General features: G+C 43.2%; 1 protein-coding gene across 2 annotated transcripts in view; it reads right to left on the reverse strand.

Annotated features, from left to right (window-relative positions):
- Positions 1 to 53: 53 nt before the first annotated feature.
- Positions 54 to 21,745, reverse strand: part of COG5 (component of oligomeric golgi complex 5) — a 130,794-nt gene continuing 109,102 nt past the window's right edge. The window contains exons 15-22 of one of the 2 annotated variants that reach the window (XM_026701333.2): positions 16,368 to 16,478; positions 14,155 to 14,217; positions 13,399 to 13,502; positions 12,677 to 12,914; positions 7,467 to 7,543; positions 4,611 to 4,737; positions 1,732 to 1,811; positions 54 to 620 (exon numbers count right to left, since the gene is read on the reverse strand). In XM_026701333.2, the coding sequence (XP_026557118.1) occupies positions 506 to 620; positions 1,732 to 1,811; positions 4,611 to 4,737; positions 7,467 to 7,543; positions 12,677 to 12,914; positions 13,399 to 13,502; positions 14,155 to 14,217; positions 16,368 to 16,478 (915 nt within the window). In that variant the 3' untranslated portion in view covers positions 54 to 505. Of the gene's footprint in view, positions 624 to 1,731; positions 1,812 to 4,610; positions 4,738 to 7,466; positions 7,544 to 12,676; positions 12,915 to 13,398; positions 13,503 to 14,154; positions 14,218 to 16,367; positions 16,479 to 21,745 lie in introns of both variants that reach the window. The other variant, XM_087935538.1, reaches the window with a different exon arrangement.

A 21,745-nucleotide genomic window follows, 5' to 3' on the forward strand; every position in this document is an offset into this window, starting at 1 on the left:
CTTGTGGATTGATCTTACTGATTGCCTAATTGAAGGAATGCTTGAAAAGAAGGGCTGGTAGAAATATTTTAATTACATTTCCAATTATAACGTACATACAACATCACACTGATGTAATCTGAAATTTCATAAATCAACATAAAATATGTATATATACATGTGTGTTTGTGTGTGTGTGTGTATATATATATATACCAACAGTTGGTGAAAAGAAAATATTAAATCCAAGCAAATTTTTTCCTCTTGTCGATTTAAGATTAGCTTGTTTTACCAACGCAGAAATAAAGCCTTTTCGAATAGAAGTGTTTGATTTTAAATTAAAACCATAAAATATTTTTTAAAAAACCTCTTGGGAAAAAAGGGTGAGATACACAGAATGCATTCGAGGAAGAAAGTCAAAACAGGCTGTGGATTGTGGAGCAAGTTGGAGATGCTACTCGTAGGAACTCAGAAGTCTACCGTGTGGGTTGATCAGGGACTTCCGATGTTTTGCAGAAAAAAACATTTACTGAACGGAGCTCAGTCCCTTCTGAAGAAGCTGCACCATGACGGGATAAACGGGGGCAAATTCTTTCCCTTCTCTGCTTCTTACTGATTGAACATAAGCTTCCAGGGCTCCCCTGCTTAAAGAGAAAATATACTGGAATTAACTTTATTTTCTTCTCATTATAAAACTAACAATACCGTAGCTTTCAAAAGGATCGTTTCTTTATTGCTTAGGTCTTAAATGGCTGACCTTATCAAACCCTATCATGTCTCTCTCTCCTCTCTTTCTCTTCCCTCTTCTCTCTCTATTCCCTCTTTTCTGTCTTTTTCTCCTCTCAATTCCCTCTTCTCTCTATTCCCTCTCCTCTCCTCTCTCTATTCCCTCTTTTCTCTCTTTTCTCCTCTCTCTATTCCCTATTCTCTTTTCTCCTCTGTCTCTATTCCCTCTTTATTCTCTCTCTTCTCTTCCTCTTCTCTCTGTTTTTGTGTGTGTGAATGCAGATAGTCCTCGACTTATGACCACAGCTGAGCCCAACATTTCTGTTGCCAAGCAAGACATTTCTTAAGTGAGTTTTGTCCCATTTTACAATCTTTCCTGCCCTGGTTGTTAAGCGAATCATTGCAGTTGTTAAAGTGAGGAACATGGTTGTTAGGTGAACCTGACTTCTTCACTGACTTTGGGAATGGACATTGGAATAAGACGCATTCCGTTCATAACTTCCCAGGAAATCGTAAGTTTTCCAAGGAAATGAATACCTGTGCAAAGAGAATTACAACCTTATTCTCTGAGTTAACTGAATCGCTGCAATTGTTCAATTAGTAACCGGGTCATTAAGCGAATCTGGCTTCCCCCTTGACTTGGCTTCTCAGAAGATTGCAAAAGGGGATCACTAGGACACTGCAACCGTCATAAATGCGAGTCAGTTGTTGAGCATCCGAATGTAAATCACGTGAGCATGGGGATGCTGTAGAGGTCATAGTTGGGAAAAACGGCCCTAACTCACTTTTTAAAAAATGTTGTAACTTTGAACATTCACTAAGTGAACAGTTGTAAGTAGAGGACTGCTGTATCAATGTAGCTATAATTAATTCTTCCCAGAAAGCCAGCAAGTTTGCTTTAAAATGTACACCAATCTTATCTTCCTAGTCTAATCTATCCAGAATAGGCAAGGAAGATGAAGATGTTTATCAAAAATGAGACTGAAATATTCCTAAATTAACCCCCCAAAATAAAATATGTCTGACCGTATTAAAATGAGTCGCTCTTTCTCTGCCGGATGGTCATCGAGCCACCGCGAGTAACGGGCAATGGTCCAGTCTGCTCTCTATAATTAATAAATAAAATAATAATCTCTATGTTTAAAAGAGAAATACCACTCATGCATCATCACAAAATCTCCAGAACTGTAAAGCCTACAAACTTGAAATTTGGCACGTAGGTTCCTCTTGGCTCCTAGGGGCTCACTAAGAAAGGATTTTTCCAAATGACCATCAGAGCATTAGAATTTCCTATATTATTATTATTAACAAGCTCTGATGCTAAGGAGTTCTACTTCCCCTCCCCACCTGAAAAGAAATCTCTTCCAAATACAAAACACAAGCAGAGGAGTTTCAGAGCACCAAGCAGCTTTAGTAGAGAACAGTTGAGCTAAACCATGCCAGAGCTCCTTGCTGTCTCCTTCCTCACAACAAATACTGCTTCAGTTTCCAAACAGCCCTCAACTCTCACACACTGACAGGATGCTAGCTAGATGAATACTGATGGATGCTAGTAGGCAGAGGCACAATTTTTCCCCCTTGTTTTCCTCCCCCCAAAACTAAGCCTGATCACGTAATTAGCATGGGTATCGAGCTAGTAAATAATAAATTGAAAAAGCTTATTAGTGACACAATGTTGTGTGCCAGTCGCTCGCTTGTATGCCTGCATCTGTGATACAATGTGTGCGTGCCTCCCCCGTCCCCCCTGCGGATGTGCATGTAATCCCCTATGTGCACACCGTGTGCCTCTGCGCAGGTGCGCTTGACCCCTCTGCATGCGCACAACCCCGCTGCATGCCGCATGCCTCTGCCTATGCATGTGCCTCCTACGTGCACATGTGTGGCAGATACCTGACAAGCGGCTGGCGGGGGGTGCGCGCATATACAGTGGGGCTCTTCCGGGCGACCTCTCATGTGCTGCCAGAAGTGGCTCTATTTGCCACTTCTGGCATTCATGCCACAGCTTACCAACATGCGCCTATAAGGGTCAGCAACCTGCGGCTCTAAAGCCGCATGTGGCTCTTTCATCTGCTGCAGCTCCCTGTCGCTCAAAATATGTGTCACAGCCGCCAATGTATGTGACAGTCATGATTTATTGAGCTTTTCAGCTCCTGGTAGGCCAACCCATGGGTAAATCCAAGAAAAGTAAAGTTTCAGAAGAAAACAGAATGCTTAATTCAACTACATATGCTAGTTTTGTGGCCATTCAGGAAGTAGGCGCGGGAAGGATTTTGTGGCTGCCGGTGTTTTGTTTTGTGTGGGAAACGGATTCCAATGGCTCTTTTGAGTGTTTAAGGTTGCTGAGCCCTGGCCTATGAGGTGTCACAAGGCTTTGTGGGTTTTTTTTGCTGCCACAGCCTAACACAATTGCCTTTCCAAACGGTGAATAAATGTTTCCTGATGGGCTTTCATTCCATATTCAGGGTTTCCTCTCCTTATTTCTGAACTTGTGATCGTAACAATGTTTACTATCAACATCCCACATTAACGTATTAGGAATATTCTACTGTTGGAAGTTGAAACGGAGCAGAAAATGACTGAATTGTTCATTTCATACTTTGAAAAGTGGCTTGCTCCTTCAGGTGCTCAAGTCGCTCGTCCCACAATTCAGGCAGGCCTTGACTTAACGACCATCCTGAAGCGCAAACATTTCTGCGGTTCAGCGAGATGAAGTGAGGGTGAAGTGAGTTTTGCCCCATTTGGTGACCTTTGTCACCTCAGTTGTTAAGTGAATCACTGCAGTTGTTCAGTGAGTAACCTGGTTGTTAAGTGAAGCTGGCTTCCCCATTGGCTTTGCTTGTCAGAAGGTCGTAAAAGGAGATCATGTGACCCCGGGACACTGCGACCATCATAAATATGAATCGGTTGCCAAACATCTGAATTTTGATCATGTGGTCATAGGGATTGTAACCGTGAAAAACAGTAGTAAGTCTATTTTTTTCAGTGCCATTGTAAGTTTGAACGGTCACTAAATGAACTGTTGTAAGTCCAGGAGTACTTGTATCAGGAATTTCTCCTCTGTCACAGGTGTTAAGAGTTTGCAGCATAAATTCCACATCCAGAAAACACACAGATGACTGATTCAGCAGGATCCTAAACTTCTTTATAAACATAATAATATGAGTGAAGTTTACAATACCATTTATAGATTCTTTCAAAGTAATGTAAGCAAAAACACAAGCAGCAGCTCAGAGGACTCAGAACAGATTACTTTCAGTCAGCAAGCAGGTCAGTTTCGCTTTCACTTCTCAGCAAAGCACACAGAGCCAAACCAAACCCAGGCTGTCAGCTCCCATTGGCTGGTCTGTTGCCATGCTTACTTTGTTAACCATGTCTCTGCCAGTTAATGAATATACTCTGACAAAAGGCAATCGGTGATGAACACATAAGGTACTGGTTCAGGCAACTGGAGAGAAATGGGTCTCCCCATGTTGGTGTCACACATGTAGTACTCGATTTATAGCAGTTCATTTAGTTACAATGGCACTGAAAAATGTGACTTACAACTGTTTTTCACACTTACAACCATTGCAATATCCTCATAGTCACGCAATCAAAATTCAGACAGACGCTTGACAACTGACCCATATGTATGTTTGCAGCGTTCCAGAGTTCACGTGATCCCCTTTTGCAACCTTCAGACCAGTGAAGTCATGGGGGAAGCCAGATTCACTTAACAACTATGTCACTAACTGAAGAAAGTTAGGGGTTCAATCAACAAGGTGGCTCTCTCAAAAGGTTGTTCAATGGGGCAAAACCCTCTTCGACAAAATGTCTTGCTTCGCAGCAGACATTTTGGGCTCAGTTGTGGTCGTAAGTCGAGGACAGCCTGCATTTTGTAGAAAAGATTTGCACCGTCATGTTACCTGGAAAGGGGACTTCAATTCGGTTGGCGCCCTCGTGAATAAGAACTGGATGACGGTGCTGTATGCAATGACGTCTCCCACCGCTGGGCTGTTGGAGATATGCTCGCTTGTCTGGAAGAGCATTGGTCTGCGGGAGGAGGAAGCATGATGGCGAAGAGATCAGAACATGAAGGCTTTGGAACAATCGAGTAGCAGAAGGCTGATCATGGTGGATGGCGGAGTTACTGTAGAACTGGGCCACAGAGGACCCATTTAGAAGACCTCCAAGCTCCCTGCCAACTCTGTTATTCTATTCTGTAGAAGCTAAGTTTCGTTTCCACAACTATGCAGCATAGTGTCATGCCCCTGTCAGAGTCTGAATCCGAGGAGGAAGATGAACAGCTGACAGGGAGTGGGAATGTGGCTCTGTTGGCTGTGGAGGAACTGGGGAAGGGCAAAGTCCGGCTGGGCAGAACAGGAGAGAGGTAGAACAAGGGAGAGGGAGTTCAGAGGAAGAACCAGACCCACCCCACTCTTCATCCTAGGGCACACAGGGAGGAATGGAGAAGGGAGCAACGTGGGTTGCATGGCTTACGGGGGGAGGAAAGGGCCCTGATTCCCTTCATTAGCCACAACTGGGAAGAGATTTTAAAAGAGATGCATGGTGAGTGTGGCATCTGCAGGGAACAAACATGAGTTTATCTTGTGTTGACTTTGCATATCTGTAATCCTGGCATCTTCCCAACCGTGTTGAGTTATTGCTGTACCTTCACGTCTGGAATTCTTACTGCTGCCCTGACGGACTAATTACCTCATTTTGCCTTGATTGGACTTAGAGTTACAGTTTTTGTTGACCACGTTTTGGACTTAATTCCCTGCAGCCACAGGCTGTTCCTGTGAGAGTTTTTCTTCAGCCCAGAAAGTAACCAGGACATTGGGGGCAAAGTTGGAGCTAATAAAGGGACTCCGACTGATTGACTGTGTTGCCTTTGTGCCATGCTCCTTTGGGTCATCAGACATAGTCTTATTGTGTAAGAAGGGACCTTGAAGGTCTTCTAGTTCAACCATCTGCTCATGTAAGAGACCTTCTATCAGGGGCAGTGGTGGGATACTCCCGGTTTGGGCAAACCTCCAGCTCTGACAATCAGCTGTTGAGCGAACCAGTTCTCTCTGATAATTAAGTTGGTCCACCCACTTGCCCCTGCGCTGTACTTCCCTATATCCTCTCAGCTGATTCACGCAACAAAGCGGATTGCCGCGTCTCAGCTGTATTACTTCCCAGAAGTAACATAGAAGGTAAGTAATTTTGAAAACTGCCCAGGTGCGTGAAGTGCGCGATCACTGATCCAGTTGTTAAACTGCAGCATCCCACCACTGATCAGGGGTGTCAAACTCAAGGCCCGTGTGCCAGATCCGGCCTGTGGAGTGTTTAGATCTGGCCCACAGGGCCGCCCTGGAAATAGTGAAGGACTAGACTGGCCAATGGTGCCTCTTGCCAGCAAAAACGGAGCTCAGGAGGGCTGCCTGCGCTTGCAGAGGCACTACAGGAGATCATTGTGGCTGAAAATGGAACCTCGATGAGTGACAAGAGCTGGCCCCGCCCACTCTGGCCATGCCCCCCCAGCCCCCGATGTGGCCCTCAATGAAATCAAGTTTGACGCCCCTGTTCTAGAGTCTGTCATCTGTATCTCTATAACTGTCTGGTTCGGTTGTGTAACCCAACAGGGCAGACACAGACTTCAGAGGATAATTAGGACTGCGAGACAAAACAATTACTACCAACCTGCCTTCCATGGAGGACCTGTATCCTGCACCCTGAGTCAAAAAGAGGATTGTGAAAATATTTACAGACCCCTCACATCCCGGACACAAGCTGTTTCAACTCCTACCCTCCAAATGACGCTACAGAGCCCTGCACACCAGAACAACTAGACACAAGGACAGTTTTTCCCCAAACGCCATCACTCTGCTAAACAAATAATTCCCTCAACACTATCCAACTACTGTATTTACAAAGTCTGCACTATTATTACTATTAATCTTCTCACCACTCCTTATCATACATCTCCTCCCACTTGTGACTTTATGACTGTAACTTTGTCGCTTGTATCCTAACGATTTTAATTGACTGTTTCCTAATATGATTTGATTGCTTATTGTACCCTATGACTATTAAGTGTTGCACCTGATGATTCTTGACTAATGTATTTTTTTCTTTTTATGCACACTGAGAGCATTTGCACCAAGACAAATTCTTTGTGTGTCCAATCACACTTGGCCAATAAAGAATTCTGTTCTAGAAGGTTCTATTGATTATCATCCATTTCCAGAGTTTGAGTTTTGCCCCTAATGATACTTAACTAAGAGGAAACGCAGCATGCCACCATTTGCTCATTTGCTTGGGCGGGACGTCATACACCCTCTGTTTTCAAATTCAAGTGGGTGATTGTTTGCAGCAACAGCTTCTTATTTTAATTAAGCCCTCCTCTGCCACCCCTGTTATAAATTCTCAGCTTCTAAGAGTGGGGAAAAAAGGTGGAGGGAGCCCTTCCTGGGACTGCGACAGCTTATTAACGCAAGAGGCGAGATTAAAAAATAAATAAATAAATCAAAAAGAAAAAAAAAAGATACAATTGAGCTGACAATTTGCACGGCAAAATTTCCCTGTGTTTTAGTCACACACTGAATAAAACCTGAAAGTGGGGGAGGGAAATAAAAGATAATTGGTTGCTCATTTACATGGATGCTTGCCAGAGGATTTTAATTAAAGCCTGCAAAAGTGAGAAGCCTCTGATTTTCTTCTTCTTCTTCTTCTTTTGTTGTTGTTGTTAATGAAAACAACTAAATCACAGTCTCAGCTATTGAAGCATCACTTACCTGAATGATCTTAAGAGTTTGTAGGATTTTCCCAGGTCAGAGACGCGTCTGCAAAGGGGTGCCACGGCTAACTCCATCTGCAAGAGGAAATCGCTTGGCTTTAATCTGCTAATACGATTTATAAAATTTATAAATTATACATTTATAATGTGGCTTATTGATGAATGTATTTTTGCGAGGTCTATGATCATGAATTATCGCTTATTCCTTGTGTATGTCTAATCACACTTGGACAATAAAGAATTCTATTCTGTTTTGTTCTTACCGTCCTGTTCTGTCCTATTCTATTCTCTGTTCTATTCTGTTCCATTCCATTCCATATTTTCTATTCTATCTAATAATTCTAATTCTATATTTTATATTCTATAAAATTAGAACTCCCCATCTCCTAGTGATTGGCCCAAAGTCACCCAGCTGACTTTCATGGATAAGGCAGGACTAGAACTCACAGTCTGCTGGTCATTGGCCCAAAGTCACCCAGTTGGCTTTCATACATAAGGCAGGACTAGAACTCACAGTCTCCTGGTCATTGGCCCAAAGTCACCCAGTTGGCTTTCATACATAAGGCAGGACTAGAACTCACAGTCTCCTGGTCATTGGCCCAAAGTCACCTAGCTGGCTTTCATGAATAAGGCAGGACTAGAACTCCCTATCTCCTAGTGATAGACCCAAAGTCACCTAGCTGGCTTTCATGGATAAGGCAGAACTATGACTCAATGTCTCCTGGTCATTGGCCCAAAATCACCCAGTTTGCTTTCATGATTGAAGCGGGACTAGAACTCCTGGTCTCCTGGTTTCTAGTCCATTGAGAAGAACTGGTCTCCCACACAGGGAAGCAGAGAGAGATTTTAGGGAAACATAGCTCTTCCTCCCTTCAATCTCCAATGTGGAGGCCAGTTCAACAAAAGCAAGATCCGCTTGGCGAGACGGAGCAAATTTTCATAGCATCCCAAATAAGAAGTGTATTTGTGGATTAAAACCCATCGAGTTTGTTACGCCTCTTCTACTATAGGGTACACTTTGCAGAGACTGCCACGCTAAATATCTGACACCTCTTCTGCTGAAATTCCCAGGCCATTTGGAACAATTTTACACGTCCTTGTTCCTGCTAGACAAAAATGAGTCTATCGCGCGTAATGTGGCAAAACTGTGTACGACACAGCACACTGGGTTTGACAATGTCTAACATCAGCTTTTCTAACAGCTGGTGACCGACAAATGGGCATAAAATTTAGCTCTTACCTGTCCTGTAATGAACAATTCATAACATAATGAACAATTTTTATGTTGCCATTTTTAAAAGCTTTTTTTTTTTAAAGGAATGATCGAACCTTCCTGTCTGTATTTGCTCCATTATTAACAAATTAGCTGGGTACCCGTGCTTCGCTACGAAACGATGTGGTCAGGCTTAGTTTGAGGGGAGGAAAATAAGGGGGGAAAAAATTCTGCCTCTGCCTACCAGCATCCATCGGTATTCATCTGGCTAGCATCCTGTCAGTTTGTGAGAGAGTTGAGGGCTGTTTGGAAACTGAAAGCATATTTGTTGTGTGAGCAAGAAAAAACAGCAAGGAGCCTGGGCGTGGCTTAGCTCAACTGTTCTGTACTAAAGCTGCTGGTGCTTGAAACTAAAACTGACACTCCTCTCCTCTGCTTGTGTTTTGCATTTGGAAAAGATTTCTTTTCAGGTGGGGAGGGGGAGCAGAACTCCTTAGCATCAGAGCGTGTATAATAATAATAATAATAATAATAATAATAATAATAATATGCAAAATAATAAAGCTCTGAGGGTCATTTGGAAAATTCCTTTCTTAGTGAGCCCCTAGAAGCCAAGAGGAACATATGGGCCAAATTTCAAGTTTGTAGGCTTTACGGTTCTGGAGATTTTGTGATGATGTGTGAGGGGTATTTCGCTTTTATATAGATAGATACCTGAACAAATTCAGCATTTCAGATTGTCTCTGTGCCTCAAGCCAGCTTCCCATTATGAGGTCGTGCTCCATTCAAGAAACCGTTTTGCGACAAACACACAAAACGGACACACACCTCTGGTGTGGCTGGAATGTTGCACGTGAGAGCTGTAGCATTTATTAGAGTAGACACTAAATATTAGAGTAAAGTAGATAGAGAAGTCCTCAATGTACGATCACAGTTGGGCTCAAATTTGACCCCTTCTGACCAGCAAAGTCAATGCAGAAGCCAGATTCACTTAACGACTGCTTGGTCCTCAACTTACAACATTTGTTTAGTGACTGTTCATAGTTGCAACGGCACTGAAAAAAAGTGGCAGGATCGTTTTTCACACTTATGAACCACTGTAGCATCCCTGGAGACATGCAACTTGGACTGACTTGGCAACTGACTCGTATTTATGACGGTGGCAGTGTCCCCGGGGTTGTGTGATGCCCGTTTGTGACCTTCTGACAAGAAAAGACAATGGGGGAAACTGGATTTCACTTAACAACCATGTGACTAACTTAAGAGCTGCAGTGATTCACTTAACAATTGTGGCAGGTGAAGTCGTAAAATAGAGCAAAAACTCACTTAACAAACAAATCTTGCTTAGCCGCATCAATTCTAGGCTGAATTGTGGTCGTTAAGTTGAGGACTAATCGTCCTAACTCAACAACTGCAGTGTGTCAGGCAGTTACTCCCATTTAAATCATGAGTCTCGAGCCAAAGTTCCAAAACTTCCAAAGGATTTATTGGGAGTAAACATGCTGGCATTGCCTGGGTGTAGCTGATTCTGAGACACATCATTAATTGCCATCCTTGACCCTGTTCCCCCCCCACCCCCCGGGTGTATCGTAATTCATATTCTCCAATGGGACACATCCATAGCCAAAAGTCTCTCCCATTAGAATTCTACACGGCAGAAACTTCAGTCACCTAGTTGCTATCATTGAAAACATTTATGGAATGCAGTTTCGATTTGCAAGCTGCCGCACTGCTTCCCTCTCCCTTTCTGTTGGCAACTCAAAAAAGATCCGAGAAATATTTTATGAGTTGAAACAGTGGTTCACTTAAAATATGTGGCAGGAAAGGTCGTAAAATGGGGCAAAAACCTCACTGAACAAATGTCTCACTTAGCCACATCAATTCTGGGCTGAATTGTGATCAAAAGTCGAGGACTTCCTGCATTTTAACAAAAAGTATAGACCAGATGTTCTTTCATTGGCCCTAGCCAAAAATATATATATTTTAAACTCAATCCCCAAACCTTTTTCATTTTTCTTTGCATTTTTTTTCTTCCCCTTCAAGGAAAAATAATTCATCCAATTCCCCAACTTGTTAGCATTATTACTGCTGTGAGTACAAGAGGCAGGATGTAAGAGTCTAGCAAATATTAAATTCTGACAAATCTGGAATCTGTTTTCATTCCAACCAACAGCGATGAAATTACTTTTTGTGGTCAAAGAACATCTATATTTTTCTCGGCTAAACTCAGATCCATTGCCTGATTGCATTTTTGTGCCAGATAATATGTGTGTGTGTGTGTGTGTGTGTGTGTGTGTGTGTGTGTGTAAAAATCTTTGCTTTTCTTTCATCTGTTTCTGCCTCCATCGTGCTCACATTTCCTTCTTTTGATCGTACAGAACCATCTGGCATTTAAAGGGCAAAAATATTATTCCCCAACTAACCCAACTTAAAATGCTCCAAATTACGGTAACCTTCGTGCACTTGGGGTTGTTTTTTTTTTGTTATTCAGTGACAACGATCCTCATAATGAACAGGTTGTAAGGTGCAACAATTCCGAGATAATGCCCAGTGGTATATATAAATGTCAAGGAAATGTCATTTAAAATTATCTCACTGACCTCAGGGAAATCTTTTTAGTCCAGCCAATATATACTGTACTGAGGGTGAAAACTGAGCCATTTATTTGGGCATAAATGATTGTTATTGCCTTTCAGTTTTAGCTTACTATGTGCTTAAATATAATCATCTTGCTTTGTAACTGTGGGCTTATAATTTGCTTTCTTCACATGGTTTCAATAAGAAAACCCCAAATATATGTTAATGTATTTGTATGCATTCTTGCATATGTAGTTTCCACCAGAAAACAATCCGTATTTATCTAATCACATGGTCAATAAACTGTTCTGTTCTGTTCTATTCTATTCTTATTCTGCATTCTATTCCTATTTCTATTCTACTCTATTTTATTGTATTCTGCATTCTATTTCTAATTCTGTTCTATTCTATTCTATTCTATTCATTTTTATTCTATTCCATTCATTTCCTATTCTATTCTATTCTATTCTATTCTATTCTATCCTATCCTATCCTATCCTATCCTATCCTATCCTATCCTATCCTATCCTATTCCATTCCATTCATTTCTTGTTCTATTCTATTCTATTCTATTCTATTCTATTCTATTCTATTCTATTCTATTCTATTCTATTCCATTCATTTCCTATTCTATTCTATTCTATTCTATACTATTCTATTCTATTCTATTCCATTCCTTTCCATTCCATTCCATTCCATTCCATTCTATTCTTATTCTTATTCTATTCCATTCATTTCTTATTCCATTCCATTCCTATTCCTATTCCTATTCCTATTCCTATTCCTATTCCTATTCTATTCTATTCTATTCTATTCTATTCTATTCTATTTTATTCTTATCCCTATCCCTATCCCTATCCCTATCCTCTATTCTCTATTTTCTTCGGCCTGGTCTATCCAATGTGAAGAGAAAACAGGCCAGCAGTTTGGGAAGTGGCATCAAGCGGAAGAGGGGCGGGGCACTCTCCTCCCAAGTAGCCGGCTCGGTCTGCGCTGTTCCCACCTTCTCTCCACTTTCCGTGCTCGGGGATCAGGAGGGGGCGGTCCTTGTTCATCGCCTGAGCTCTGTCTCTCATGTTCACTGCTTAGCCCCTCCTGGTCAGACTGCCCCCGCTTCTTCCCTTTCTACAAACCATCCCAATCCTGAAAGGCCCTGGCCTGACTTGGCCTGCTCCTGGCCCCACCTGCCCAGTGAGTGGCATCAAGCTGGCCACACCCACCCAATCGGTCACTCCCACCCAGGTCCCTGAGGTCAACCACAGCCCTGATTTGGCCCTCAATGAAATCAACCCCTTGAGGGGGGGGCAGGTTGGATTAGAAGACCCTGTTATCACTGTGGAGTCAACCTTAACCCCGCGTGGAACCGGCGAGTCGTGTTTTGAACCCAGAGCGCAGACCGGAAGCAAAGCAGAATTCACCTGAGCGAAGTCGGCTGCCAGCCTCATTTTCCCGCCTTCGCCAAGAGGCCGGAGCAGGCTGGCATTGCGGATGAAGACCTCAATGGCCCTCTGAGCAAGGCCCTCGGTCCTGTCGTAGACGAAATCGTAGCATTCGAAGTGCCTGAAATAATCGTTCATGACCCTGGAGATGAACCCCTGCAGCTCCCTCATGTACAGAGAGCAAGGGACGTCCGGCTTTCCCGAAGGAGGAAGGGACCTGCCCGACAAACAAAAAAAGAGGGAAAGGTTCATTTCCTATCCATTTCCATCGGAAGTATTTTTTTTTAATTTAAGGTAGTCCTCGACTTACAACAGTTTATATAGTGACTGTTCAAAATTACAACACCGCTGAGAAAAGAGACTTATGGCCGTTTCTCACACTTTCAACTCTTCCAGCATGCCCCTTGTGTCACACGTGATAAAAATTCAGGTGCTTGGTAGAATGTTAAAAAAATATTCTGCAAATCCCACCTGACTGGCCCCACCAACCCCATCTCTTCTCTGCCTCCCATTGAGTCCCAGCTGATCGGCTGGGTCTTCTTTGGTTGCCCCGCACAGGAGAACGGAGCTGGAAAGCAGGCTAGTGGGGTGGGGAGGGAAGGGGGATCGTGCCGTATCTTGCAAGTCACAAAGCCAACGGACTGCATTTTTCACATGGTTTACGTCTTGTAGAACCTGTAGAGAAGCAGTTACTCGATTACCCAGAAAAATCTTCCTGATGCATGGTCATGATAATAGCTTCTATGGAGTCACCCACAGAGTCCAGCAAAGGTTGCACAGCGTTGCCCATCAAACCGTGGATTGTCTAGAAAGGCAAAACCAAGGATAAAACCCAGGGTTAGAAAGCAACCACGCTGTCATGCCCCTGGTGGAGACTGACTCTGTGGGAGAGGAGGAACAGCCAACAGCGAGTGGAGGTGTGGCTCCGGAGATTGTGGAGGAGGCTGGGGAAGGGCAGAGTTCGATCCTACGTAAAGGCAGATATTTCTCTCTCTGGACACACTGAGAATATATCTGCTGAAGAAAACTCCACACTGGCAACAGGAAGAGCATCCGGCCAGTCAACACTCAGCTCCATTCAGTTTCCCAGACTCCATCCCGCAAGGGATTATGGAGTCATTAAAAGAGGATAATATAAGGATTCATCTGAAGATGGCCTCCAACATGAGTCTGAAAGTTCAGAAGAAAAAAAATCTATGGTCCTGCTGACCGACCCAGATTGGATCCTGCAATATAAGGATTGTTGCCCAGGGCAGTGGGGTTGGAGTAGATCAGTAGAAGACCTCCAAGGTCTCTCCCAGCTCTATGGTTTTATTCAGAAGCTCAAAACGACACAAGAACTCTTTCCTTCCTCTCTTCTCACTGTCCCGTGAGTTAGTTGGGAATCGACAGAAAGGAAGCTTGTCGTGCAAAGCAAGATTTATATCGGTCTTCGTGACTTTAGTGTACACACCTACCTTCAAAGCAGCATGAACGGTTTTCTCTGAAGCGCTTGGAAATCCACTTTGGTTGGAGATCACCTAAGAAAAATACCAGGAACAACATTAAATGGTGCAGTGAGATCCAAGTATGGTGAATCTTCATTTTACAAGCTGGCCACAAAAGGCCAGCTGACCCACCAGCTGCGCCTATGAGAAAAAATACACTTGGTTTACTTCTTCTAAATCCGATTCCTCCAGGAGGCTGCGCAGAGATACTGCACAGGAGTGTGATGACCCACATGTGACACAAAAATAACAAAGTCACCAAAGTAGAATAAATTCCCTTTAATGCCTCCAACTTGGCCCCCAATGTCCAATTATCCTTGGCTGGATATCAAACTCTTCAAAAAACAGTCTACGAAGGGCAGAAATGCAGTCCGAACCCAAAGTAAAGATAATTAGAAATAAAAAAAACAACACAAACCACACTGAAGTAATTAACATGGCAGGGCAGGATGATAAATTGCAGGCTTTCAAAGGATAGCACAGCACCCACAGTTGGGAGGACGCCAAAACCCAGATAAGCCTCAACCAAGATAATGTACACTTTGCTTCCAGCAAGGAGCCGTGTGCGAATGCCCCACTTATATCCTGTTTTCCCAGCTGCAACTAATGAAAGGGATCAGGGCCTTTTTCTCTCTCGTAAGCCACATTGCTCCCTTCTCCATTCCTCCCTGCGTGCCCTAGGATGAAGAAGTGATGGTCCTGGGTTTTCCTCTGAATGTTCAGCCGGACTGTGTCCTTCCCCCATCTCTTCCACAGCCACTGGAGCCACACTCCCACTCCCTGTCAGCTGCTTAATCTCCCCCTCAGAATCAGACTCCAACAAGGGCATGACAGGTGTCAACTGGTAAAACATTCCTATGCCTGTTCTCGAGTCGCCATAAACAAAGCGAATCTGAAGGAGCAGTACGGCAGTTTAAAACCAGAAGTAAATTCCACGCTTATCTTACAAAGATTGTAGCTAGGCTACCGGATCTTCTGCCTAGGGAAATCCTTCATTGGAGAATGTGATTGATGACACCCAGCCTCTGAACATGCTTCATTGGAGAATCTGATTTATGATACACCCATAGGGTCACAGGTGACTGTAAATTTCATATGCTAAAGTTGGCTTCATTTAGGTTAATGCCGATATGTTGCTCCTAATATATCTTTTGAATTCTTTTGAAGCTTGGCTCGAAGCTCATGATTTAATTAGGGCAATCGCCGGAGCCCTGACAGCAGGCAGTCCTCAACTCCTTAGCATCAGTGTGTGTTAATAATAATAATATACGAAATTCTAATGCTCTGATGGTCATTTCAAAAAATCCTTTCTTAGTGATCACGCCAAGAGGAACATACGGGCCAAATTTCAAGTTTGTAGGCTTTACAGTTCTAGAGATTTTGTGATGATGCGTGAGGGGCTTTTCTATATATAGAGATTGTATTTTCTATTAGTGTATATATTACTATTTTCCCTATATATATTTTCTGGCATCTCCCTTCTTGACCACATCACAAATGACCCCATTCGACAGCATTTGGGTGTGGCACCAATTAGAGAGAAGATGAGAGAAAGCCGGCTCCACTGGTATGGACACATCCAGAGAGCAGCACCTTCCGCCATGGCCAAGACTGCCTACCAACTAGAAGTCAATGGCCGGTGACCACGTGGGCATCCAAAACAGAAATATCAAGACACCATCAACAAAGTTAGGCAACATCAGAGCATCTGCAGCATGACTACTATTGTGAGACAACCCAGGAGCAAAACACAGCACACAGAAACTTAGACTTTTAACAGTGGTTTATATACAACAGTTATATAGAGAAATATATGTGGTAGGCAAATACCTGGCAAGTAATCAATCTTCTTAACTCTGCACAGAGAACTCTACAATGGATACAGGACACATGGAGAGAGAACACGCCCTCTAATGGCTGCCTTTATATAGATACCTCTTAAAGAGGTAAAACTTCTGTGGATCCATTCTTTGGCTTAAAAGGGCAATACCCATGCTATGCTGATTCATCCTTATTGTACCAACTTTACATTGCATCAGCTTTACAGCTGCTGGTCAGCTCTTAAATTTCAATACCTTAACAGGCAAGCCCTGGAAACGCAGTTGACCGTGCAGAGTTGTGCTCAATGATATGAAAAGCGGGCCCTGCACCTGCAGGAAAATGCTAGGAAGAAGACGACTTACTTTCAGAATGGATTGGTGCAGCTTGTAGAGGGAGTTCACGACCGTCACATTTCGTCTCTGCCCTTCGGTTAACGGGCCGATCACCTGGCTGGCTTCTCCCTGTGTGGACAGCTGCAGCGAGCAAATGAACAAAACCCCATTATTTCATTGGAAGTATTTGCACTGTTTTCACACACATCGCTTCCTTTGCAACATGGAAGGAAAAGGGGAAAAGAGAATGTTAGGTAATGTAATTTTGAATTCCCAGCTCCCTCCCCCTCCCCCCAAAAAATTATTGGAGTTGTCATCTTAGAATAACAACAACAATAATAACAACAACCAAGTTGGAATAGAGTCAGCCTGCAATACTCACTGCGCCACCAGGAAGGACAATGAAAAAGGGAAGAAGGAAGGAAGAAGTAGCACTAGCACTTTGACTTATATACCACTTCACAGTGCTTCACAGCCCTCTCTAAGTGTTTTACAGAATCAGCATATGCTCCCCAACAATCTGGGTCCTTATTTTACCAACTTCTGAAAGATGGAAAGCTGAGTCAAACCTTGAGCCAGTCAGGATCAAACTGCTGGCAGTTGGCAGAGCTAGCCTGTAATACTGCATTCTAACCACTGTGCCACCATGGTTCACTGATAACTTCCAGTGATGCTATAAACAACCACACACTTGCTTTTTAATCTGAACTCCACAATTAAAAAGCAAGTATCTCTAAAATGAACTTTAGTTCTTATAGAGGTGTTGATCCACAGAGCTGTGTGTAGCTGAGTATATATGGAGTGCGGAATAACAGAGTTAGAAGGGACCTTGGAGGTCTTCTAGTCCAATCCCCTGCATAGACCCTATACATTCCAGACATGTGATTGTCCAATCTCTTCTTTAAACCTCCATTGTTGAAGGATTCACCACTTCTGGAGGCAAGTTGTTCCACTGATTAATTGTTCTCACTGTCAGGAAATTTCTCCTTAGTTCTGGATTGCTTCCCTCCATGATTAGTTTCCATCCATTGCTTCTTGTCCTGCCCTCAGGTGCTTTGGGGAATAGCTTGACTTCCTCTTCTTTGGGGCAGCCCCTGAGATACTGGAACAATACCTGAACAATGTCTCCCCTAGTCCTTTTCTCTAGACTAGCCAAACCCAATTCCTACAACCGTTCTTCATATGTTCTAGTCTCCAGGCCTTTGATTGTCTTAGTTGTTCTTCTCTGCACATTTTTCCAAAGTCTCAACATCTTTTTTTGCAAAGTGGTGACCAAAATTGGGTGCGGTCTTCCAGGTGTGACCTTACTAAGGCTTTATAAAGTGGTACTCATACTTCATGTGATTTGGATCATATGCCTCTGTCTATACAACGAAGGATTGTATTAGCTTTTTGGGCTGCCGCTGCACACTGCTGGCTTCATATTTAAGTGATAGTCCACTCTTCATATATTCCAGAAATCTTGTCCCCACCATCTGGGATATTATTTGGGGTGAGAAAAAGAGACTGTACAGGGAAGGAAGCAGTGGTGGTATTCTACCGGTTCAGTACAGTTCAACCGAACTGGTAGTAAAATATGCTACCTGTTCAGCTGAACCTATTTCCAACAATCAGCTGCGCCACGTGATTTAGATCAGCTAGAAAGCAGAAAATCATTGGATTTCTTGCTTTCTAGGTAATCTAAATTGCAGAGTATAGTTGACCCCCCCCTCTTGCTTTTATACTTACCTCGCCAGGAGGCTTCCTTGAGGCCCAGTAGGAAAAAAACAGGGCACCGGGGTGGGTGAGTGGGTGGTGCTGCAAAAAGAAAAAAATCACACCACCCAGCCACGCCCATCCAGCCACGCTCACAGAACCGGTAGTAAAAAAATTTGAATCCCATCACCGAAAGGAAGAGCCGACTTAGGTCGGCTCCCATTATACATGGATACAAATTTGTTCCGACTGGTTTTACAACTCTTGCTTCTAGGGGTCCGTGGTGCTTCTCCTGAGCTTGGTGGTTTGCTTGCAGACGTTTCAAATCCAGCATCACCGGTGTTGCAGAAGGGAGTGGAACCCCCCACAGTTCAACCCACTGAGCTACAAATAGCAACCGGCGCTTTGGTCTAGGGACGAGTGCAGCAGAACTTCTGATTATGCTCTTTCCTGATTAAATTGGACACCCGTCGATTGTGCATCATGGCACGGCAGACTAAAGAGTCTTTCATAATTCACCCTCCATGGCCCTTTCGCAAGCACGTTTGTTAAACTGCTGCTAACAGATTTGTTCTGTGAGCAGAAGTTTTGGAATTAATCATCATGGCCTGCCTAAACATACCACCATCAGCAAGTTGATTCTTGTTCTGTTCTGTTCTGTTCTACTCTAATTCTATTCTATTCTATTCTATTTTCTATTCTCTTCTCTTCTAGGTAAAGGTTCCCCTCACACATACGTGCTAGTTGTTTCTGGCTCTAGGGGGCGGTGCTCATCTCTGTTACAAAGCTGAAGAGCCAGAGCTGTCTCCGTGGTCATATGGCTGGCATGACTAAATGCCGACTGTTCCCTTCCCACCAAAGTAGTCCCTATTTTTCTACTTGCATTTTTGAATCCCTAGTGTCGCGTAACGGAGTGAGCTCCCGTTCCTTGTTCTAGCTTCGAAAGCTGCTAGGTTGGCAGAAGCTGGGACAAGGAACGGGAGCTCACTCCGTTACGCGGCACTAGGGATTTGAACCGCTGAACTGCTGACCTTTCTGATTGTCAAGCTCAGCGTCTTAGCCACTGAGCCACCACGTCCCTATGTTCTACTCTACTCTAATTCTATTCTAATTCTATTCTATTCTGTTCCATTTTCAATTGTTCTGTTCTGTTCTACTCTAATTCTATTCTATTTTGTTCTGCTCTGTTTCATTTTCTATTCTGTTCTGTTATATCCTACTCTACTTTACTTTATTCTATTCTATTCTATTATTTCTTATTCTGTTTTGTTCCGTTCTGTTGCATTCTGTTCCATTCCATTCCAAACAGCAATTTGGCTTTCAAGGGCACAGCCAACACTTTTGAAGCATGACTTGAGATGATCTCAGAAACCTACACCCATCTCTCTCCAGAAATTGTAAGCCATCTCAGAAGACAGCCATGGCCAAAACATTTCCATACTGTTGTCAAGAAAATTACATGGATGAGTCCATGCTGCCATCAGGCATTGAATTCAGCTCTAAAGAGTGCTTGCCTTCATTTACAGAATCCTAAAATGTTCCCAATCCTTTGAGTTTCATGGTTGTGTACACTCACTCCTACAACTTGGAAAATGTTCACATTTATTAATATAAAATGAGAGAGCAATTAAATATATTTGTAAATATATATGTGGACACAAACGAACACAATACATATATATATACATATATATGTATATATTTACATATATATATATAGTTGTTTTCTTAAGTTTTCACGGGTACTTACATGTATGGCATTCAGCTTTGTTCAGGTATTTTCCCACGTCATGGTAGCTGTGCTTTTAAAGTTGTAGCAACGTTTCGGCAGAATCTCATCTGCCATCAACATACATTCATACATACATACATATATGTAGATTTTCATGGGTACAGGTATGTAGGTATAGGTGTGTTCGGGTCTTTTCCCGTGTAAGATTAAGAGTATCTTGGCAACGTTTCAGCGAGGTCCCACTCGCCATCCTCAGGCTGGTGCTCTAGGCTTAGCGCCGGTGCAAGCAGTGTGTGATTGGAGCTGCCGTCTCTCTATAAACACTGCTGGGGGAGGGGGCTGGTGTGCTGGTCTGGTTGGCTGTGCTGCTGCCTCTTGATTGGCCGATGGAGTTGATGTTGGTGTAATGGGCTGTGTGACGGCCCTGTGAGTTTTGTTGTGGAGATATCCTGGATCTTTTGCTTTAATCTCCTGGGTCGTTTGTGTTTTGATCTCTTTTCCATTAGCCTCCTGTGTTGTAACGGCTTGGGTAATGGGTTGTGTGGTGACCTTGTGAGTTTTATTGCTGTAGTATCCTTGGTCTTGTGCTGTTATTTCCTGAGTCGTTTGCTGTGTTGCAACTTCTTGAGTTCTTGTGGTGTAATTTCCTGAGTTTTCTGATGTGATATCCTGACTGTGTGGCTGTGATGTAGCATTCTGGGTTTTGGTCTGGCTTCGAGTTTGGGGTCTGGGTCTGTGTTCTTGGTGTGTGTCAGCTTGTTTGGTTTTGGGATCGGGGGGGTGCGACAGCTGGCGAAGCAGCCATGGTCTGGTTTCTGGATGGTGGTTATCTGTTTATAGGATGGGTTTGGGCCTGGGTCTGATGAGGGGGATTGGCAGTGGTGTCCCGTGTTGTTTTGGGTCTGGTGTTGGTTTTCGTGGCTGGGACTTGTTTGTTGGTGAGGGCTAGTTTCCAGATGTCTGGTAGGTGAGAGGTATCGTCCCGTTTATTCATGTTATGGGGGTGTTTCTCTATTTCGATGGCTTCCCTGTTTATTCTCTTGCTGGAGTGTTCAGTGTTGGATATTAATTTGGTTCCTTCGAAATTAATTTCATGTCCTGTGGCTTTAAGGTACTGGAAGAGGGAGGAAGCAGCTGACAACGCTAGCAAAAATAGTAAAGAGGGTTTTTTTTAAACTTAAATATAGTGCGGCAAGGCAAACTTTAATTTCTTTTTTTCTTTTTTCTTATTTTCAGAGCGCATGAGAGGTTGCCAAGGTTCCATCCCTCATTTCTAGACAACTCAATTTTTTGTCTTCCCAGTTCGACACATTTATCTGTGTGCAGCAGGTGGGCCCTGTTAGTGTATTTCAATCCACCCACATGTGAAGTTCAGCAGAAATAGCATCAAAGTAAAAGAACATACAGTACTTATATTACCACTCACACTGTGATCTAACTGCGGGCATTAACACAAAATGAAGCACATTTTTTTTTTAAAAAAGCACTGTATAACAATTTGTGGAACAATCGTTCATTGACAAAGAGGCTGGGTGGTTTGTTTAAATCCATTTGGTGTTTTAAGATCCAAGAAATCGTTATAAGCCGTGCTTGCCATTTTTGAAATATTATATAATAATGTTCTGATTTAAAAAACAAAAGGTTTTTTTTCCTGAAAACCACATCTTAGGTGTCATGAAAATAGGGGCTAGGGGCAGGGGTGGGATTCAAATTTCTTAACAACCGGTTCTGTGGGCGTGGCCTAATTTGTGGGTATGGCTTGGTGGTCACGTGACTGGAGGCTGGGCATGGCTTGTATGTAAATATTGTAAATCTTTATGTCAATATAGAATTTTTTTTATTAAAAAGCAACTTTTACCCAAAACCAGGCAAAGCAGGCAGGCAGGCAGAGTTGCTCACAGAATCACAGATTCACTCAGAGATCTACCATTCTGCAATCTGCTACCTGAGTCTGCACTGAATAATAGAAGCTTCAGTCCTA

This window comes from Pseudonaja textilis, chromosome 5, assembly GCF_049901715.1.
Source record: "Pseudonaja textilis isolate UNSWEBS1 chromosome 5, rPseTex1.2, whole genome shotgun sequence".
Lineage (NCBI taxonomy): Eukaryota > Metazoa > Chordata > Lepidosauria > Squamata > Elapidae > Pseudonaja > Pseudonaja textilis.